Genomic DNA, 23,300 nt, shown 5'->3' on the forward strand with positions numbered 1-23,300 from the left:
GTTCGAAACTTGAAGCCCACCGTTGGCGGTTGGTTTTGGGCGGTGAGTTTTCAAAACTTTGTTGTTGCAATGAAATAATTAAGATAGGAATGAGTTCAATAGTGCCTTAAAGAGGCTTTATTAGTGTATTTTTATCGCATTCTTTATATGTTCGTGGCCTCCATTTTAATTTCGATGCATTTATTTGAAGCACCCTATGCGTTTGCTGTGCTGTGTGTTTTACCTTTTTTCCGCTGGAGGACACTACGTGTTGCTGTTTGAATACGACAGTTATTTATTTGCAAAAGGTGTTTCTAAATCCTGGTTAGAATAATATTCCTGCATTGTTGTTCAATAAATCATTAAGTTCTTGTCCATTGACAAATTAAAGTCTTTTTGATAATTACAGCGAGATTTTTGTATGTAGCGTTATGAACATGGAAAGTGGCTGCAAAAAATCTTCTACAAATCTGCATACAAATCATATACGATGGATTACAGGAATTATAAACAAATCATCAAAATGGTAAAAGATTTACAAAACCCATAAACACATAAATACAAATAAAAATCACCTGAATCGAAATTCAGCAAAATTATTGCTCACCCGCGGACAATCAACTGTCAATCCGTTTGGTTGACAGGAGCTGTCAAAAACGGTTCGCTTCACGAGACCCGCTCGTCAGCGGACCTTGATGTTTTGGGGTTCAGTTCATTGTTGTTTTTCTATCGCAATGGTCGGTGGTGCTACTGCGGACTAGCATAATTTTATTGCATTGGTAAACCGTTATCATTAAGATTAAGGGATTCGCAAAGAAGTAAAATTCGCCTGTAAAACGTTCACTTTACGATATCGTGTTGAGGTTGTGTGAAAAGAGAAGCGTTTGTGAGTTTTGCGGGGGCCGTTTGGATGATGATGTCAGTTGCAGTGAAGGAAAAAAGCAGATTTTTCAACCTTTTTGTACTTGGTGTCTAGGAGCCACGGGCAAATACCATCCAGTGCATCAAGCAGTTTATGGTACCTTGCCAGTGAATAGCGACAAAATTAGCGAATGTTTATCACCCTTCGCAAGCGATTGTAAGCTCCGTGTGTGTGTATGTTGGCCTTGTGAATCGGAAAGGGTTCCCTTCTCACCGTACGTGCCGAGTGAAACGGTTGTGGCTGGTATCTGTTTACCACTCGGTACCTCGTTCTTTGGTGCGTGCCTACATATGCACCCAAACGCTTACACCGAAACCATACCGAAGGAACGAAATAAAAGAGGGAATGCTTTTCGGGCCTCCCCCAGTATGCAGGAAAGGCGACCCGTGCAAGCGAAAGCGAATGGCTGCATGTCCGATGGAGATCCGATGCAGTCGCAAGTTCGGCCAGATGGTGACGGCATCCACAATGCACAAGCGACCAGCACGCAAAACAACAACACAGCTGTGCTAGTGCGTCGTGTGTCCCAGTAGTGTGCGTGTGTGCGCACGCCTGTATGCGAAAAGAAAAGAAAATATTGGGCAAAAGTCGTTGTAGGCTCTCCGTGTCCTCCTTTCTGCGGGGCGGCGGTAGCTCCGCGGCCTAAATAATGAACCAGTAACTAGTTCCAGTAGGATATACGACGCTGTTTTTCCCCCCGAATTGACCACGGTGAAAATGCGAACGAGGAAATAGGGGAAAAAAAATCCGTGGTACTTGAGTGAGCGAGTACAATTGAAGAACCATCGGCTGCTGGCCGTACCTTCTGTTGTTACTCACCTATATTATCATCATCATCATCATCGCCAGCAACAGCAGGCAGCAACAACATTATCGTACGAACAAACAAAAAACATAGCAGGCGGTAGCATCGTGCTAGGTAGTGTAGAGGGGAGCTCGCATCTTCTTCACATTTTCCTGTTTTCACATTGTGATTCGCCGCGGTTAAGAAGCTCCACCGATCCCATCAGAAGAGAGTTAAGAAATCCAACTGAAAATGGAGAAAAACAACGCTTGAAAAGTGTGATGATTTTTGGTTTTGTTTCAAGAATCTTTCCCATCATATGTGTATCTCTGTGTGTTTGCGTGTGTGCTTAAGGGGGTGCGAGGTGCATAATGGTAGGGTTGTTGAGTGGGGGATGTTGGAATAACATAATGTTAGTGCTTATGGTTCCATCTAGCCGCAATGGAATCCCCCAAGTGTGATAATCATTTGCGTTCCGGTGCGCACATTTTCATATTGGGTTTTTCTCGTTCTAGTGTGTTCTATTTTTCTTCAGCAAGCGCTATTCTGTTTATAGCCTAATTCTGTGTGTGCAGTAAGTGTGTGTGTACCTGTGTGCGTATTCTTCAAAGTACGTGTGTGTTTTATGCTTCTGTAGTGACGACGTGAAAAGTGAAAAACTGTACGTGAATCTTTAAAATGTGGTCGTGGAAAACTGTGTGTGGTGGCCCCCCGTTTCGGTGTGGAAATTATGGCTGTCCCAGCTGCTGCATCATGTGATGACGGATCACCCCACAAGTGCATTGCTGCATGCTGCTTTGTTTTGCGTAGAGAGCGCGTGTGAGAGTGTGTGAGATCATCGCGATCCGGCTGACAGAAAAGATGTCACTGCACACTCGATGCAGTGCCCGACAACAACAAATGAAATTGTGCTAAAAAGGTGGTTGGGAGTGTGTTCCGGAACAGATTTTATAGTACGGTGCTTTTTGGTGCACTGTAAACCACGCATGCAAGGCCATCCGGCAGGAAACTCTTCGGTTCCGAGGTTGTGGCTATAAAGTGCGGGGCAGACGCAGTGTTGTAACGTGTGTGTAAAGCAACCGTCTTGATAATCAACCATGGCATCGTTGAAGGTTGCTGTACGGGTTCGTCCCTTCAATCAAAGGTAAGTGTGTGTGTGAGAGCTTGTTGTGTTTATAGTAACGGACTTGACCTACCACACGTAGAAGACAGAAACATAAATTTCGATCGCATATCTGTAATCTGTAAAGGACGAGGTCGTTAAAAACATGCAACGAGCAATGCAAGCAAAAAGATGGAATTTAAGGCCTTTTAAATGCTTTATCACACATTTCGCAACATTATCGTTCCATAATACACTTCTTGAATCTCTCGCCAAAGAGGTTGCTTACGAGGCATTCCGTCAATCCTACAATTCGGGATGGCAACCCATCTCCAACCATACCTCGTGTTGATTTATGTCCTTGAAGTATGGAAAATATATTACAGCATCATCATTTGATTCGGACAACTTATGGTCATAATAGTCGAGAAACTAAAATTGAAGATTCATTCGTACTATGAGTTTCAGATCTGAGCTCTTCAGAAGTTGGAAAATGTGGGGCAGTGCCAGAGGTCTATATATGCTCACTTGCAGCATCATTACAACATCATTTCAATATTTACGATGAAGGTTATATTGTCTGGTACATTGGACAGGGTATCTGTCCGATGAAAAATATCCTGCAGAAATCGGACATTTACATACACAATTATTTGTCCTATTCTGAAACGAAGTCAACCAAGAGATAATCCGAATCAATATGATCAAAGAATTTCTATATTGGTCGCAGAATTTCAAGTAGTGACCAACATTATTTTTGTTCTGATCTGCTTAGAAGGACTGTGTCCAATTATTCTGTACCCAAGGTGATGCAACAACTGAACGTCCAGGCACCCGAAGAACTTACCAAAGTACTCACAATTGTTGCAAGGAGTAATATATCTTGAGCGTTGATTTTTAACCGCCGCCAAAGTTAGTCTATTTTTCTATTTGACATAACTACACTAAAAAGCAACAAAAGAGGATTCAAAGACAAAATTAAACCCTTATCAATCATATAGAATTCCTCACACGGATATTTTGTTGACGTACGTCTTGAAAGGTTGATGTTTTACATATAATTATTAGTTCAAGGTACTTGGTCAACTTCATTTAAATATGCGTTGCGTCACATGTTTATTACACGGCCCAAAAAAAAACCCAAAAGATGAAACGACTTCGTCGAGTGGATGTGTGGAGTTCGTTTTCGGTGGCCTATTTTCCATGCTAGTTTGTGGCAGGAGAGCAACACCAAAAAAACCCCGAGCCCAATACGTAAAGCAGGTGGAATTATCCAAATTATTCCATTACATAGGATTACGGCACGGCAAAACGCAAACGCAAACAGCAAACGCAGGCGGAGGGTGAGCTGACTGGCTGGGAGGTTGTGGTACAATAGTGTGCGGACCGGTGCGGCCGTTTAAAGTTATGCCGCGAGTTTGAAGTTTTCTATTGATTGGAGGAGCATCATCTAATGACGGCGTGAAAATTGCAGCCACAGGACAGCCCGGCGTAGTTGGCTTCTCCCATCCAATTTGATTGGTCGGCATGCCAGTAGGTCACGAAAATCGTGATGATGATGATGATCATGCGTTTCCACCGTTTGATTGTTGAAGGATCCCCTCTGTTCATTTGTGGAAGTCAGGCGTGTGGCTCATGGTGGCTCTCTGGGCACACGCTTACGCTTTCGCCCATGTTTTCAACAGCAGAGCCGGTGGCACGTGTATTTTTGTTTGTTTGCCCCTTTTTTTCGCTGGTGAGCTTCGTTATGCATTTTGCACCGATTCTAGCAGGGCTTCTTCTGTTGGGTTTGTAACGTCATAAGTTATGTACATACTCTTTACTCTGTAATACAGAGTATTACTGTAAACATGTGCACATGGTCTTGCAAGGATTCGAAAATTGTTCCCAAAATGTTATACATCGCATAATAAATATAATCAATCAATTTAGCTGAAATCCTTGTTAGTAAATCAGAGAATACAAATCATAGGATTGCTTCCAATAAAATCTTGGCACAGCAAAGTTCCAGGAAATTATACGAGTTTCGGTAGGACCGGATATTTAAACTTATCCTGATCGTTTCCTCATTCGTCAGAGTGACTATCCAGCTACCATCCAATGAAGCCAAAAAAGGCAGGCTCTGGAGATTGTAGTGCCCAATGTTCTTAGAAGCAGAACATTGAATCCTGTGGATGAGATCGTCCTTCTTTTCGATAGCTAAGAAACGCTTAGTGCAAGAAACATCATCATGATGCACGACTTATTATTCAGCTATAAGTAATATTAAGTCAAGGTAGTCAGCTCGAAGAGAAAAACTAACTCAACTTAATCAGAAATAATTGGCCTCTCGTGGTTACAGTACCAAGGAAGAAAGAATGTCTTCGTTAAAATGACAATCAACCGGTTTTAGAGCACTGATAATTCTGAAACGATCGTTCAAGAGTACAGTATACCTATGGAAAAAAGTCCAAAAATGTCTTCGGACAAGACGGTGGCAGAAGTGAGGACAGAATCATGGATTTTTTGTTAACTGTGGTCTTAGAGCGATCTGCCTCTAAGATCCGGGATGTGATACGGAGACCCGAACAGGAATGCCGGATCCCGACAAACAGAGTTTTATATTTGCAGAGGACTTGGTTCTATTTAACCTAGATTTCTAGAAATATGATTAAAAATGCTGTAAAAGTGGAGAATTTTGAAGACATCTGAGTGCGAACTGTTGGACGATATCTTCAAGAAAAAAAAATTGCTCACATATGTGGGGGACTCCAATTACTACAAAATATAAAAGAACAATTTTGGATACACCTGAATGGAACACTGGAACATACTGTATGCATTGTAATTTATTTAAGGAAGTCATTTGTACCTACTTTTTTACTTAAATAACCCTCAGTTTCAAGCCAATGTATTAGGTGTAAATGAAGGCTGAGACGCTTCAGATAGTCGATTGCGATATAAAAAGATAAACATAAAGCTAAACATCAACCAAGCTGTACCAACGTTGCGGAAACCTCTTCAACAATGCATACTGCTTGCGGTGCTTACGAGTACTTAAATCATCACCTGTGCACACAGTTGAAGGTCATAAATAAACCCTCCGTGTCTGGCGCAGTTCCATTTAATTGTTCTTCCACATGCAAACTGCAAAATGCACTGCGCATAGAACGATGCTTAGAAAAGGCACCTTGTTGATGGGAGTTTTTCGATGCCATTTTCGACCAACGAAAATGGTTTACGAGGTTTCGATTGTTGTTCGTCTTGTTCCTCCACCGTAGGCCCAGACTAGACAACCTATTTCTCACGTTAAAATTCCCATGGAGTTGGCGGTTGTTTATGCTTTTTTTTTGTGTGAGCACTTAGCATCGAAATGTTGTTTACCAACATTGGTAACTAAAACAAAGCGATAGCAATCAGGTGTTTGCTTTGTTTTCCGGTAAATGGAAGTCTAATGAAAGCCTTTAATATTATTTGCTTTAATATCTCTTTGCTAGCTCGTACCGATTTTACCGAACATTCTAAACTGTCCAAGTATTTTCATTATAAACTTAGTAACGAAATGACCTCATTCGCTTGGATCCGGTGCGTCAGAGAAGGTTGTGCCACATAGTTGACATTCGTAAGACGACAGCGTGGTACGAGCTTATCAGCGTATAATCATCTTATACAACTGGGCAAGGTTCCTCTTGCTGTGTCTATGCTAGTTTCGCAGAGGCAAAACACAGTTAAGAAAGTGGTTACTTCCTTTACCCGGTTTCGTGCAACTCATTTAACAAGAAAACAGGTGTATCGGCAGTAAGCATTTCGGTTCCGTGGTGCTGTTGTGACTTAATGCAATTTACGGCTGGCCTTGATTTGCGAACCATGAATGTGAACTTGCGCGTGCTTGGGAGCAAAGGTACGCCAAGAACAATAACTGGACATGAATGGTCAACACTTCGGACAAGCGTTTACCACTTTCCTTCAATGAGTATGGCACAGTGTTTGACGCAAGTCCCCCCTTTCAAGGGACAGAATTCATGCCTTGGAGTGTCTTTTCTCGCTTAGTTACGCTCGAGATGCTAAGACAATCGTAACTTGCAAATATGTGCAGCTAATGATAGCATTCCTTGTGAATTCTGGAACGTTCTTGACATGTTGCATCCTCCAACAAGACATCAATCCTCCAGCAATCGTAGATGTTCTTGGCCGGTAGTTTAGAACTTTCATTACCAGCATCTTGGCCGCAACTCGGTGTATTGCGTTTCTGATGACTTCACAAACCGATGCTGATAACAACTTCCTATCAAGTTCTCAGCTATTGCTCAGATTTCTGTCCCTTCGGACGAGTCTTTTGTCGCCTGTCCGAGGGAGAGAGAGAGAGACACACACACACAGCAACAGCAAACACTGTGCTGCTTCTCTATCAATGGTTGTTTGATGCTTTCCTAAGATGACTCATCGTGAGCTCAGACGTTCGTTGACACTTTCCCATCCTACAAGGGGAACCTAGATGTCTTGATGGGGGGGGCAAAATTTATTCATAATTCTTATCCACCCAACAACGTATGGCGGCGTTGATTCCTTGTTTGAACCACGGCATACGCTCGCCCAGAATGAGAAAGTTCCGTATTGTTGCCCATTTCCGGATATTATTGTCGAGTTTCCTTTCTTTCTTGGCACTGTCGTGTGTCACGGTGGTGAGAATGTTTTGTGTAAAACTTGTCATTACATTGACCGTTTCCGGGGTGCAAGAAATAACCGATCGGTTCAGATCATAATGATCCCCGGCACCCGACAAGGTCTTAGGTTCGATCGAACATGACTTTCACTTTGGATGTGTTTGGTGTCCAAGACTCAAAGGGTCGTCACAATTTCGACACCGAAAGTGGACGTTGATTTTGTCTGTTAGACATCGCTTGATTGCTGACATTAAATAAAAGCAGCTCAGCGATATACATTTGACACCATCGGGTCGGATATTTCGTCGGAGGCACATCAAACGGTACGACAACCGACGTCGTTCGACGTGACAAAACCACAGCCAAGGGATACGGTTTCATGTCAAATGCAATGGTCACGTCAGTCAGATGCACATTTGATGGCAAAAAAAACCACAGCAAAGGATTTTAACTTTTTGTTTTGAGTCCTTCATAATGCCATCGGAAGTGGACCGTGTGCATGATGGCAGCGTTCCGTTGCGGTTGCAAATGCAATCTGTTTTATTAATTTTGCACCAAACAAAAAATGGTCCAATAAATGATCGCATGAAATGTGACTGCAAGTGTAGCGTACTTGATGGATTGCATTATTGGTGCTTTGCGATAATTAACTATTGCCACAATAATTTATGCATTCGGTTCGGTTTGCGTTCGCTTTAAACAGGCACAGGTGTTTGGATGGCGTTGGATTATTTCTTCTTGCTTCATGTTACCTAGAAGATGGACGTGATATTGAAGGCGAAGAAGCAAGGTGCTATTTCCTTCCGTTTTCTGCTTTCTGACTTTGGATTTGAATTTTGATTTCCCTGCTTTCCGGCATCGTAACGGTTAGTTAGATAGAAGCGAAGGTGGTTTCGATGGTGGGCTTTTGTCATTACCGTCACCCGAACCGTCCGTCCACGGTTGGAAGTGTAACGGGTTTAGTTAGGTAGAGTTCGGAAATGTTTTTTTTTGTCCATGCGTTTCGCATGCACAATTTCGGTGCAAAGTTCATCCGGCTACACGGACCGGTGCCGATCAAGGTTAGTTTTACATGTAAGCGGCATCTTCCGAAAACCAGGTCACCCGCGAAGACGATTGGCGGTTTGTAACGGAAAGATGAGTTTTCGATGCCTGCCCGTGTATGTATATGTGTGTTCGTCTGGCAATGAGATGTGTTGTGCTGAAGGTTGCGATTTCACTCCGTTGGTAAACGGATGGTTCTTTTTCTCTTTCAAACCCATGAACCATCGACATTGAATGGTGATTGATCTTCGTTAATGATGTTGGTTAATCATTGATTCATTTGGTCTGTCTAGGGAATGTAGCATATGGTACTGTAAAAAGGAAGAGTAGCTTGATTTGAAATAAAGTCGATGAAAAGTTAAACATGAGCCCTAGACTTGAGTGAAACAAGGAAGTTTGATTTTTCTTCTTGGACTTTTTGGAGTTCCCCCATAGTGAGGACTGTCTATCCAAAAATGCGGTAACAATAATTCTAGTATTCCAGAAATGGCAGGCATGGCCTAAGAAATCGTCAGGCAAAAGAAGAAGATTTATTTAATAACCCCCCTTTTTTATAGCGAAAGATTTGTAAACTTATGACTATTTATGGTGCTAACTCAAAATCTAGTTGCTAACACGATTTCAAATCACACCCGCACCACGTCCACCCTTCCATGTCCGCAGAACTGGAATCGAGCCAGCTATGAGTACAATAAAGTCAGAGAAGCCATAAATGGCTGTCTAAGACCTTTCGAGGTTGTAGTGTCAAATAGAAATAAGCTTAAGAAACAGAACCATTTACTACGGTACGTATCGTCATAAAAATCAGCGCACTAAGCATGTTAATCGGTTGGTTTGATCTTTTACTTTTTGAAGATCGTCGTTCCTTTGCCCAGTTATCATTCACTAGCGTACTTATTCTTTATAACATCGATTTAGCACCAATTTTAGCCTGCCACACCTCCTTTGTTCATTTGACCACGGCTTGAAAGTATTTTATGGGCTGGGTTGTCCGGTGCAATTCTCATGACATGATCAGCCCACCGCGAGCAGCGATGGTGAGATCATCGTACAGCTCGTAGAGTCTTTGTAACGTCTCCCCCATTATCCCTTTTCACAAACTAGACCAAACATCCTTCTGAGCATCTTTCCCTCGAATGCGGCCAAGAGGGAGGGGTGAGTTTTGAATGCAGTCAATGTCTCAGAGGTGTATGTGTGTACTGGGACTCTAAGTGTTCTATACAGTTCCAGCTTCGTCCGTCGCGACAAGTATTTGTAGTAGAGTATTTCTTCTGGTTGTATTATGACGGGTTGGCGACAAACACTCTTGTGGGTAAACTTACATCAATGTTGTTGTCGGTGCCGCAATGTGACAAACTACTAAGGCAGCATATGGTACGGTATTTAAGATACCGTATCGGTCTAGTTATTGGACTAGCAGAGAGTTGGCCGACTGACGTTAGAACGTGTGCAACATCGAGGATTTTGCTGCAAGTCTTGCAGTATGAGTTCGTTGAATCTCTAAGAGGATTGTTTCAAATAAACAGGAATATTGCAAGTCCTTTAGGAATTAGGCAAGTGGATTTAGGAATTAGTATTCAAACCAAAATTTCGACCAATTTTCACAGCAGACCCGTTCGAATGTGCATGGTAGGGAGTGATCATGTAATTAAACGATTCAATGACGTTTTTAACTTTGGAAGTCATACGGGGTTCGCTCAAACTCTTTCATTTCATCCAGTACTGTGGTCAGCCATTGCTCTAGTTCTTGTTGGAATTAATTACAATGAACATGTCATTGAACATGTAAACATGAATGTTAAATGAAAATGGTTTAACAATTAATAATGATAATCTTTCTAATATGGCTACACCCCTTGGTAACTCAAGTGCTTGTTGCGTGCGTAAATAAATCACCAGACCAGAGCGAAAATCAAAATTTGAACATAATCGAATTCCTATACCTTTCCAATTATCATCGTTTAGCGGTAAAGCAATTTGATTGAATGTTTACCGTACTGATGGAATGTTTATTTTCCTAACGATAAGCATACCTACCCAGCATCACGGCGAGACGATCGGTTGTCCAACCAGGGGCGGGGAGATCTATTTCCGCCGGCAGCTCATCTCTCGAGTGTGAAACAGTTTTGACAAGATAAGGCGCGAAATTGGAAACGGACATCACTGTTTTTGGACGGTCGTTATTTCCTAGCGGCGGTCTCAACAAAAGCCTTTTGCCTGCTGTGGAACCAACAAGTCGAAAAAACACTTTCATGCTTGTGAACATTTGAGAAGCATAACTGGTGGGGCCGATTAGTGGGCGTTTATGTGTAGTGTTGCGTTCCTTGCCTTTGGCCACCTCTCCCCCTAGAAACGCGCTGCTGGAAGTACAATATGTGGAAGTAAATCATTTATTTGTAACTTTCGTGGCTGAAACGGAGCATAAGCTATGTATTGTTGCGCGGTGCAACAGTGGCACGAGTCATGAAATGAACGTGCTGGTGCTGCTGTTTTTATGAATATAAATTTTCACTTTTCACCACACAGACACAGACCGCTAGGCACGGCAAATGGCGCTGCACACTGGGCAGTTAAGCGGGAAGCTAACTGAGTTGAAAGCGAATTTTAACCGTGCAGTGAATATGTACGATCAAATAAAGGAGATTAGCAGGCAGCTTTTATTTCTACTACTTCGGCTTTGGCTACCCGACGCTCCTCAACTCCGCTGATTACTGTGGTGATAGCGAGTGAAAAGGAATTTAAATTTGTTGATTATTTTTATGTTTCTAGGACTGATTTAAATGATTCGCTTGAGAGTATCTTTTTACAAAAATGACCAGCTTAAATTCAATGTTTTATAGAGCCTTACAACAGCTGTACCTACAGGAGTGTACAGACGGGAGTTTTCGGTTGATAAGGCAAAAACATCAACGATTGTAGCAATTGCGGACGATTTTAGGTCAAATCAATCAGCTGATATGCTGACAAAAGCAGTATCTGTATGATAGACAGCTAATCAGAATCTGAGAAATTGCAACCAATTTTAACACAAATGTGCACCAAACTGAATTGTATATAAAATGTGCTAATATATCAACTGAATCTTTTGACTTATCTAAGACGGCTTTGCGGTAGCTCTGCGCTCACTGAAGACGAAGAGCTGGAAGATTATCTCATACTACCTAGTGAAAGTAGAGCTACTTTATATGGCAAAGTTACCTAGTGAGGACTTAGTGAGGAAAGAACTACATAGTGAGGGCAGTGCAGAGTTAAAACAGAGATTCTCCTTTTAGGTGAAGCTACTCTAAAAGCTACTGCTACTCTGTAAGGACAGAGCCTATTGCGCTTCAACCTAACCTAGTGAGGGCAGTGCTATCTAGTGAGGACAGAGCTACCTAGTGAGAGTAGAGCATCAAAGCGACAACAGAGCTACTTAGCGTGGGCAAATAACTACTCTAAAGGGGAGAGCTACCAAGTGACGATTGAGCCTATTGCACGAAAACCTAACCAAGCACGGCCAGAGCTACATAGTAAGGACAGTGCAACATAGTGAAGACAGTGCTATTCAGTGAGGACACAGCTACCTACTGAGGGTAGGGTTTCAATGTGAGCAAAAAACTTCGTACTGAGGATAGAACCATATAGAATTGCCTATTGATTGTGAGGCATCAAAATGAAAACAGAGCTTCTTACTTTGGGCAAAATTCTTTGGGCAAGTTGAGCTACTCTGTGAGAACAGAGCTACTCAGTGACGATTGAGCCTATTGAGCTCTTATCTAACCTTGTGAGGACAGTAAACTCCTACTACTCAGTACTACTCAGTAAAGATACAGCACAGAGCTATTCAGTGAGCACACGGTTTTAAAGTGGGTAAAAAACTGTTTCTCAGAACAGACCTAGATAGTGATGGCAAAACTACTGAGTGAGAGCAGAGCGTCAAAGTGCGCTTTTAAGTGTATGCGAAACTAGTTTAAAGGATAGAGCTACTCAGTGAAAAAAGGGCCTATCCCAACCTAGTGAGGGCAGAGCAACTTAAGGAGTATGGGGCTTTGTTTCTGAAAGAAAGGAATGCGCTTAGAGCCCTCGGTTAATTGCGGTGAGGCCTCAATGTAGCACTCGCGCTCACTACCCACACAAGACACAATGTAGTGATCAGCAAGGAAAAGGCAACAAAACAGAGACATTAAGTCAACTGCAAACCTGAAGCGAGAAAATCGCTCAATGTTTTAAATCGGAACCGTTTATTCAACAATTAAGTTAAGGTCTAAATCAATCCGCGCTTTCAAGGTGTAGTTTCTTTTATTGCAATTGCATCACCCTTGATCAACAAACATCGTAAACCAACAGAACCAACCAAAAGCCTGTTGCTGTGCCCTGTGGTTGTTGATTTAAATTTCATAGTGCAATCGTACCGGCAGAGAATCAATCGCCGTAACGATCGGGGAGTGAAAAAAAATTTTTCTCCTTTCTTCAATAATTAATGTTGCACGTAGGCTAGCATGGCTCCGGTGAAACGCTGGTGGCCGGCCGAGGCTTGTGGCCAATGGTTTCAGTTCACTGATTTCTTAACTTCCCCAAGCTCCCTTCCCAACATGCGGAAATGCAATATGGTGGCAGACAGTAGGCTTCAACTATGCTCCCGGAACGGTTACTTGAGGCAGCATACTGTACGAAACTGTTGTAAGTCGGGGAGGAAATGGCTGCGTGTCGTACCGGTTGATGGTACCCTCTTGTCACTACTGCCTCCTCCTTCTGCTCCTCCTCCATAGCTTAGTGTGACCGACAAACCAGACGGTGTTGAATTTCTTTGTCCGATCGTGTACCTCTTGGCGAGGACGTTTTTTGCACGCTTTCTTTTTCTTTCGCTCGGTGTGCCTCCCTCTGCCAACATCGTCCGGTCGGCTGGTCAACGTTGTTTCGTTCGGTTTGTCGGTCAGTTGAGTGGTACTGTACCAGCCGTTCCCCGGTCTCGTGCTTCCATTCTTCGATCGTTCTCGATTCCAATGCGCCCTTTTTTTTGTTTGCTTCTGTCCGTCTTTTGTTGCGATTACTTTATGCAACGTCGATTGTATTGCAACCAGAGTGCTGCAAAGATTGGAACCGGAGAGCTACTACTGTTTCATCGCGCTGGAAGGGAGGGAATCATGGAACTGGAACATGGTGGATTATATGCTACGTTTTTAGCGCGGTGATTCTTGTCTAGCGCACTCGGTCGTCCATTAAACGCAATCGCAGGAGCAAAAAAAAAACATTTATGTTTATAATGTTCGTCACCTATTATATACCGTGTACAATTTGGCGAACAATAAATGATATAACACTTGGACGCAAACCGCCATTGCTCAATGTTAGTTTATTGCCTTGTCTTCATCAGCTAGCGAACATTGGGTACGTGTGTTACTCACGAACGTAACTTTAATCTGTAACTGGAAGGAGAACGTCTTGCATTGATATAACATCAACTGCATTTTAATTGTTATGATTTACAAATAAAGAATAAAGATTAGGAATGGGCTTAAATTAATCTGTTGCTTGAACACTAGATATATGTTTGATAACTTCATTCATTCAGTCCTTCAGCCAGACTGTTCCTAAAGCAAAAAACATTTTATTTAAGCATAGTTGTTTTACAAACTCATAATGTTTTTCTGAATGTTTAACAGGTTATATTTATGTTAAGGACTGTAGGGTATTGAATCGTACAGTTAATATTTGCTATATGATTAAAGCTTACTTCAGCTTTAAGGTTCGAGGTCTTGTTCAAATCCTTGGTAAATTGATTGATATACAATTTTTAGAACGTATTGTGAAGTTCGATTAAAAATTAAGTAAAATCAGCATCACCAAATCTTTGATAAATTTTGGTTGTATTTTAGTTGTAAAGGAAAAAAACTTGTGGATAAGAAATCGCTAAAAAATTATCTCCTTTCTCTTTTTTGAATCGATTTCGGATCAAGATTTACTGTTATTATTAATAGCTATACATATATGAGCCTTGCTTAAAGATAAGCATACGTACACAGAGCTAACACAGCAATCAACTTCCTTAATTAATATACTTCTCAGTTTCACATTCACTTTCGGAATATGAATCAATCTTTCCCGGGCATTGGCATTGCCTAGCGCACTATCGATAGGTCAATTTTTATGAGGATTATATGAACCCCCCCGGTCATAGCCGCCTGGTAATGAGAGTTGCGGTTTTCGGACAATCGTACCGACAGTCGGCAAAAGACCCCGCCAGACGATGATGCAACTCGCTTTGGTCTCCCCCGTGCAACCCCTATAGACAGAGCCAGCATGGATGGAAGCATGGTTGGTGGTGGATATAGTTGCAAACTTACGTCCACGGCGTAACGTAACGTCGTTTGCGTTTAGCAAAATCACCCATTTAACGGATGCGGTACGCCATCGTCGCTTCCGGGGTTTGCCGATTATTGGTTATAATTTCAATAATTTTCGTTGCCGTTTATCGATGGCAGGATGGCCTCCTCCGAACTCCAATTCAGCCTGATAGTGGGCCTTCGCCATTAACGAACGCTTATGTCACTCGCTTTCGGTAGTCGGACGATTTGTTTGCTTATCGCAGTTTAGCGGGTTTTTTGCTGTTGGCTGCAGCAACAGTTGGAATTTCATGTGTCATCCGCAATTGTAAAGAGAGAAACAAACAAAGATAGTTGATTGAAAAAGCTACTTGAAGGAAATGTGAAGGTGTAGATTTAAGTGAAAAATATGATCTGCTGCTCGTTGTTCGTAACCGGAACAATTTCGTCCACCTAATTAGCTATACATTACTCGCCAAGAATGTATGAGATCAGCACTGTTTGAGCAAGCCTCGTTCGGCAATGGTCAACGCTGCCCAACTGTCTGCTGTCCATTATCAACCAAAGTGTAAAAATAACAGAAATCGCAGCAGCATCATTATCGGTGTTCGACTTATGAGCATGATTGGTGAGGTTCTCCCTTCAACTCCAATCAGTCCCGCAAGGGGCGGTTTTCGGCTGTCGAAAGTGTGTATTTTTCTTTCCCAAATGGCGGCGGAAGTGAATCATGCTTGGGCTGCGGCAAAAAATAGAAGAAATATGATACAGTAATGAATTATCGCTAAATCACGCTACGCTCCCTCATGCTTCGTTAGAGTGCTGATTGAATGCAGGATGGATGGATTTTTTGCTCCCTTTTCAATTGTCTGCCTGAGTTGAGATTTGTTGGCTCGCAGCTGAATTGTTGATAGATGTGAAAGATCAGCAACGCCCCTTGGGTTGCTCAAATTTTGCTAGTTATGGATGGATTTTTTTTGCGGGACTCAAATTGAAAGTCTGTTTATGGAAAGAGCATGATGTAATTAATCGAACCGATATAAGGGACGAACTTACTTAACCAGATCTGAAGCCTCTTTACAGTCTTTGCCTTATGTGTTAGATCTCTAGAGAGCCCACGGTCTGCCTACGTCATTGCTGCCAATCCGTTATCTTTGCTTTTCTGGTGGACACTTAATCGACATGACTACATTTGAATTTGAACATGATCGACATGACTACATTTGAATTTGAATTTGAACGACATGACTACATTTGAAATCTACCACGTCTCATGTGTCCATATGGATGGCAAGTAATATTTCAAGGATTTAGTCTTGTAGTCCTATTCTCATGATATGACCTGCTTTTACATACTATACATCATTGAAGTCTTTGTAGCGACTTTGTCATTGTACTTCAACTCGTTTGGGGCCATAAAGCCTTCAAAGCATCTTCCTTTCGAACGCGAGAAAGAGATTTTCGTCAATTTTGGACAGGTCATTTGTGTTGTTGTCGGTGCTGACTTTTGACCCAAGATAGGTGTCGACGACTTCCTGTTTGAAAGTAGGGCTTCTGGTAGTATCTTCACAATTTAGATTTTTTCCCTAGTCTTTCTCCATCCCGAGGATTTGCGAGGTATGCTTCTGCTTTATAGGAGACCTCCAGTTAGGTCTATGTCATAGATGTATATCAGCGTCTCCCTGGCGCCTCAATGTCTCACGCTAGCTCTCCCAATGACCAGTATCATAACCCGGTATATGATACTGGACATTAACATTCTAACGAGCCTGAAAAGCTTGATCGAAATTATAGATCACTCGTGCTTTAGCACCTTCTCCAATTTTTATCGTATGGCAATGATCTTTTTAGTCTTCTCAAACGCAGAACTGACTATCTAGAACGAGTAAAGCAAGTGAAGAAACCCTGTAATGCTAGGCCAAAGTCTCTTGACGTTGTCGAAGCAAAGAAGAAGAAGATACTTAAAATTATTTATTAAAATAAACTATCTGAAAGATGTCAATTTTTTAATGTTATATTATCTTATCGCATTCCGCAGGGAGCATGAACTCGGCGCAAAGCTCATCGTGCAGATGGATGGCAAGAAGACGCGTTTGCTGAAACCGAAACATGGCACCGGCAATGGCATACGGGGCGATCTCGCCTCCCGTGCCGCCCAGGACCCGTTCAACGACTTCACGTTCGATCACTCGTACTGGTCAGTGGACGAGCACGATCCACACTTTACGCATCAGGAAACCGTTTTCGACGATCTCGGTACGGAGATCGTGGACTGCGCCTTCCAGGGTTACAATGCGTGCGTATTCGCGTACGGCCAGACCGGCAGTGGCAAAACGTTCACGATGATGGGCACACCGGAAGCGCAAGGGCTGATCCCGCGGATATGTCGGTCACTGTTTGCCCGCATGAAACTGGGCCAGGAGGAGGGTACAGGCTACAAGACGCAGTGTTCCTATCTGGAAATTTACAACGAGCGGGTAAAGGATCTGCTTGGGCCGAGCAGTGCCGGACACGGGTTGCGCGTGCGCGAGCACCGCACGCTTGGCCCGTACGTGGAAAGCCTGTCCCAGCATCCGGTGTCCGATTACTCGGAGATACAGAACTGTATGATCCAGGGCAACATTCAGCGAACGACGGCGAGCACAAACATGAACGATACGAGCAGCCGAAGCCATGCGATCTTCACCATCACCTTCGTCCAGGCACGCTACCTCAACGATCTGCCGAGCGAAACCGTGTCCAAGATCCATCTGGTCGATTTGGCCGGTAGCGAGCGGGCCAATGCAACCGGTGCGACCGGGCAACGGTTGAAGGAGGGCGCCCACATCAACAAATCGCTGGTGACGCTGGGCAGTGTTATCTCCGCCCTGGCCGAACAAACCAATCCGACCAACAACAAGCGGGTGCTGTACATCCCGTACCGGGACTCTATCCTAACGTGGCTTCTGAAGGACAGTTTAGGTGGAAACAGTAAAACGATCATGATCGCGGCTATCTCGCCGGCCGATGTAAACTACAGCGAAACGCTTAGTACGCTACGCTACGCCAACCGGGCGAAGAACATCATCAACAAACCGACGATCAACGAGGATCCGAACGTGAAGTTGATACGCGAGCTGCGTGACGAAATCTACAAGCTAAAGCTGATGCTATCGAGCGACAGTGGGGCCGAGCTGGAGCCTCAGCTCAAGGTGCTGGAAGATCTGCACAAAAAGGAAGCCCAGGAGAAGGTGCTGACCGAGGAGTGGGCGGAGAAGTGGCGCGAGGCGCAAACAATTTTACGCGAGCAGCGTTCCCTCGGGCTGCGCAAATCGGGCGTAGGTGTGGTGCTCGACTCGGAGATGCCTCATCTGATCGGCATTCACGATGATATCAGTACGGGCGTAACGTTGTACAGCTTGAAGGAGGGTGAAACGACGATCGGGACGGATGAGGCGCCATATCCGCAGGACATTTCGCTCAACGGGATCGGTATCGCGCCGGAACATTGTCGCATTGTGATTTCGAACGGAAATGCAACGATTTATCCCAATCCGAACGCGACCTGTCTGTTGAACGCGAGCATCATCGAGGTACCGACGGCGATCAGTCAGGGTGACATACTGCTGCTCGGCCGGACGAACATGTTTCGCTACAACAATCCGGCGGAGGCGGCTAAAATGCGTCAAGAGAACGGTCACCAGCAGCGATCGTCTCGGCTCGATCTGTCGCGCCTCTCGTTAATTGCTGCCTCGCGCGAAAACCTATGCGCCAGCTTTCTGAGCGACGATGACGGTGTTGGTGGTGGGTCCTCGCTCAGCCTGTTTGGCGGTGCAGCAACAGCCGGCGGGTTGGCTTCGCCTCAGAGCGCCCTTCGCTTTCGGCAGTACACACCCAGCAGGGAGGATGCCGAGCTGCAGGACGAGCACCGCAAGATTCTGCAAACGATCGAAAATGCGCTGCGGCAGCTTAATCTGGAGCGTACGCGTATGCACGAACAGTTCAAGCATAAGATACGACTCTGCACCGAAGAGCTGGACCGGTTGGAAAGCACCAAGCGCGACCGGTTGACGATATTGGACTGCCGGATCGGGGAGCTAATGGCACGCAAGGAGATGGTGCTGTGGGAGAAAAGCAATGAGAAGACACAGGTATGAGATGGGGTTTTTGTTGATTCAAAAGCAGATTTTATTGGTCCTTGGTTAGTTGTGCTTGTGTTATTTATTCGCTCTTAATTCATTTTATTTTCATTTGTTTTATTTATTTTCTACATCGATTTGTTCCTTTTTTATGTTGTGTATCGCTTCCTTACATCGGTATGGTTTCGTGCTCCGTGATATGTCCAGGTGGACATACTAGTGCGCCAGCTGTCCGCCCTGCAAACGCAGCTGGATACGAAGAAGCGCGATTTCTATGAGTACGTCGCGAAAGAGCTCCAAGAGCTGCAGGACTGTGGCCGTCTGGACGAGGTAGAGAAACGCTAGCTTTTTTTCCTTTCGTTTTAGTGTAGTGTATTTAGTTCCTTTTGAACTTGCAATATCCTTCTTTAATTATTTGTACTCTAACATTGTCGTGGAGCGGTGGAGAGAGAGCTCTTATGTTCAAACGTTAAAACTATCTCCTATTTCGGTGTCCCACAGGCAAGCAGTGAGCTAATACGAAATGCTCCCCAGACGGAGGATTATTCGGAAATATTGCTTCAAATATCTCGCTCACTGGACAACTATTCGCAGCAGTACATTCGGGAGTTTGTTCGGCGAAATGTAAGTCTTTTGACAATCGATAACGGGCAACTGTTACGACCCACCGGGTCATATCATTACTAATTCTGGTGATATTACTCATTACTTTTACAGCGCGAGGAGATCAATAAGTACGAGACGGAGTTGTCGGAGAAGGAGCAACAGTTGGCCGAGAGCACGCAGAAGATTGCCGATCTGGACCAAAAGATACAGGAGCTGGAGCAGCAAAACAGGGATTTGCTGCAACAGCGAACGCAGCAAGAGCTGGAACAAATTCAACAGAAGAAGCTTTCGTAAGTGGCTACCAAGGAATCGGTTTAAGCCTTTCAATTGCTCATCCGTTCTGTCGTTGGTTCTAGGATGACGCTAAATCTTACGCACACAAACGGAGATGGTGAAGGGCCGGACGCACGCACCGATCTGCTGCTGTTGGGCGTTAATCGCGGAACGCTGGAAACGTGTGACACGTTCCACACGGCCAACTCGGACTGTTCCTTTGTGTCCGCACTCAACACACCCGCATTAAGTTCGCTGAATCAGCTCATACCGACGCCCAGCTCGACAGAGGACGGTACCGAATCCGATCCGGGCGATCGAGATTACGAGGAAGCCACATCGAACGGTGTTGGTACGCTGCTGCAGGGTGGTATGAGCGACAGTGGCGTTAGCTTCGAAACGAACAAGGCCACCGATACGGCTGCCCCGCTGCAGACGGGAGCGGATGAAAACGAAAGTGAAACGGGCAGCGTGGACAGGCAGAGCGAACCGGCGGTTAACGGTACGGCAAAGTTGCTCTTTCAGTCGGACGATCACTGTCTTCTGCTAGCTACCTCGTCCACGCCCAACCCAAAGTACGGTGGCAAAGCGATGCCCACCACAACGACGACCGTGATCGTGACGGATGGCAATGCGGTGCTGAAAGCGAACCAGCAATCGTCCGATTCGGACGAGGAACGCACCACGCTAACGACCGTGTCATCGACGGGAGGCACGCCCGGCTCGAATCGGTTGAATCGGCTGTCGCTGCCGAATCGGAACCGTAACAGCAACGGCAGCAAAAGCAGTAGCATGCGTACGGAAATTTTTGACATCCGTCACGGGATCCATCCGCTGCGGGTGAGCAGTGTTAGCAGTGGGACGGACGGAAGCCACGAGGAGGAGGAGGAGGAGGAGGAAGATGATGAGGAAGAAAACGGGCGGCGCCGCCGGCATGAGGACGACGAGGAAGAGCAACGGTCGCGTGGTTCGTCCATCGATAATAGCTCGATCACCTCGTCCACCGCGAATCTGATACTGTGCGAAATGAATCATCTGCGGGAAAGTATCGCCAGCAAGAAGGCGGAAATTATGAAAATTCTCGAAACGAACGGCGATAAGAAGATGCTGGACGGGAAGATAGGGGAGCTGCAGGATCTGCAGAAGCGTATCGTGCAGCTGGAGATTAAGATACAGGATGTGGAGAAGAGTTGCCTGTCGGATGGGGAGCTGCAGCTCGATTCGATGCGAGATATCCCGGAAAGCTTCACCGATAGCGACGATAGCCGGGTGGGCAATTCGTGCATCTATCCGGGGTATATGCGTGCGCGGGATCAGGGTAGCATTTACGCGCCGAGCGTTACGCGCTCGTTACCGTCCATGGAGGGAACGTACCGTAAGTTTGCTGTGACGACCATTTCCTTTCTCGGTATGGGACTTATTTCATCATCCGGATGGACGTTTCGTTTCCGCGAAGTGATATTTCAACAGTCCTGTGAAGATTTCCATCGCCTGTAACGCTTTGGCCTAAAAGCTATGGCTTTATATTTCACAGGGTTTTGCAGTTGATAATGTAAAAGCATCGATCCTTTTTGTAAACTCTTTACATAAAATGGTAAACAAGGCTTGATGGCTTTGGAAGGGCTTCAGACGGCAGGAGAATCAATTACCTTTCATTGAGTACCTTGACGTAACCAGATGATATTGTAATTGTAGCCGATGATAGTGATTTCTTGATGTTCCTATATTATAAATGACTTTGCTCCCATCGTTTTCTCAGCCAAGTTCTCAGGCTGTGTCAGGAAAAGATCGTAGCGGTTATGAATTTCAACAGGTCTCACAATCACTTGAAGGACTGACTGTTGAAATGTTGAAATATAACGCCACGGCAACGAAATGCCCATTCGATGTGGAAATAGTCCTTTACAGTAATGAAAAATGGGGTTACCATTTAACAAGCAAGCCGTTACAACGCTACGAAAGCATACCAATTTCCTTCTCCTTTCGTCATCGCGTTTGGCAGGTTCGGATCATGTTATTAACATACCAACGTACATTATACGGGGTGCCGGCAAACAAACCCACTACGAGTACGAGGTGAAGATCAATCTACCGGATGAGCGGTGGACATTGCTTCGACGGTACAGCCGCTTTCGCGAGCTACATCTAACGATGAAGAAACTGTACGGTGATAAGGTAAGCGGTGCGCCCGGTGCAGGACGCGATTGGCGCTCGTTTCTCTAACCCCCCCCCCCCTCTTTGCATTGCAGATTGCAACCATACCGTTCCCGCGGCGGGAACTGTTTGCATCCAACACGGAGTCGGTGGCGAAAACGCGCCGCCGTCAGCTGGAAACGTACCTGCGCCGCCTGCTGGTCGTGTGTGCCAAAATTCCACACTGTCCCATCTACGAGGGTGAAGGACGGCCCGGGCTAACCAAGCAAACGCTCATCGAGTTTCACACGTTCTTCAAGAAGGGGCTGTTCGAAACGGGCAAACATGGTACCGGATAGTAGAGCGAGTCGGCCAGTGCTGCTAGAGCTAGCGGCTACGTTTAGCTGGGACGTTTTATTTTTGTGATGTAAAAGACTTTTAGGATTTCTAGACCCAAGCGTGTTAGGTTGTTTGTTTTTAAGGATGTCTTAGGATAGGTTACGCTAGCTAGGAAGCAAAGCAGATCAGGTTCGGATAGGAAATTGTCGTCTGTTTGACGCCCATTATCAACCCCTTTACGGTGGTGCAATCGGCTGTCGGTCGGTTTGGTTTCTATGCAATGTAGTGCTGTAATTATTTTTAACTCTCTGTGTCGCTACCTTTGCTTCCTTTCGATAAGAGGGGTTTTTTTTTGTTGTTGTGGCCTTCCAATCGATCCAAGGTGTCTTACCCCCTCCCCCGAATCGCGAATCGAATAGCAGCACTCGGCAGTTATAGGCTCAAAGCAGAAATGACAAAAAAACCAATGACAATAATAGCTCATCCTGCAACGTTGCAAGTGTGTGCTGATACGTTAAAAACGGTGTTACTTCCGCTTCCATTTTCCCTTTCTACGGATACCGTCCTCACCGATGCCCAGCTTCACCGGACTTTATCGTGCAGTGGATAAAGTTGTTGCCTGGTTGAAAGCTTATCGAGCGAAGAGAAGGAAAGAAAGAGAGAGAGAGAGAGAACGAGACAGTGGGGCTAAGGTAGACGGAACAGAGAAAGGGAACGGATACATGTAAATAATACCCGCCTCATTTAGCCTTAGTGCGCCATTAGTTATTAAAAAGAAAGCAATCTGAAGCATATAACTGTCATCAAGTATCTAACACTAGTTTAGCTAATGTTTGCTTATTTTTGACCGAGAGTGGAAACTCATATTAATCGTACTATTGTTACTAAAATCCCACAACAAACGATCATCACAAATCATAATCGCATCATATCAAAGGACATCACGTACCAACGCGTGCAACCCCTCTGTGTGTAAAACTTCCGTGTTCCGGTTCCGGCAGAAATGTTCATCAATTGTAACTAACTGTGATTATTCTCATCCCCTCATTGCGTGCTGT

General features: G+C 44.6%; 1 protein-coding gene across 2 annotated transcripts; it reads left to right on the top strand.

The window, feature by feature from the left end:
* Positions 1-663: 663 nt before the first annotated feature.
* LOC118502678 (kinesin-like protein Klp98A) lies at positions 664-23,178 on the top strand. Of its 2 annotated transcripts, none has more exons than XM_036035182.1 (9): positions 664-758; positions 2,201-2,829; positions 16,812-18,903; positions 19,099-19,221; positions 19,393-19,515; positions 19,609-19,787; positions 19,854-21,145; positions 21,773-21,945; positions 22,020-23,178. In XM_036035182.1, exons 2-9 carry the CDS (start codon positions 2,783-2,785, stop codon positions 22,260-22,262), a joined length of 4,272 nt encoding a protein of 1,423 aa, XP_035891075.1. In that variant the 5' UTR covers positions 664-758; positions 2,201-2,782; the 3' UTR covers positions 22,263-23,178. The 2 variants fall into 2 exon arrangements, with proteins under 2 accessions (XP_035891075.1, XP_035891076.1); XM_036035183.1 differs by lacking the exon at positions 664-758 and adding an exon at positions 984-1,057.
* The last annotated feature ends 122 nt before the right edge of the window (positions 23,179-23,300 follow it).

Source organism: Anopheles stephensi, chromosome 2, assembly GCF_013141755.1.
Source record: "Anopheles stephensi strain Indian chromosome 2, UCI_ANSTEP_V1.0, whole genome shotgun sequence".
NCBI classification, from domain to species: domain Eukaryota; kingdom Metazoa; phylum Arthropoda; class Insecta; order Diptera; family Culicidae; genus Anopheles; species Anopheles stephensi.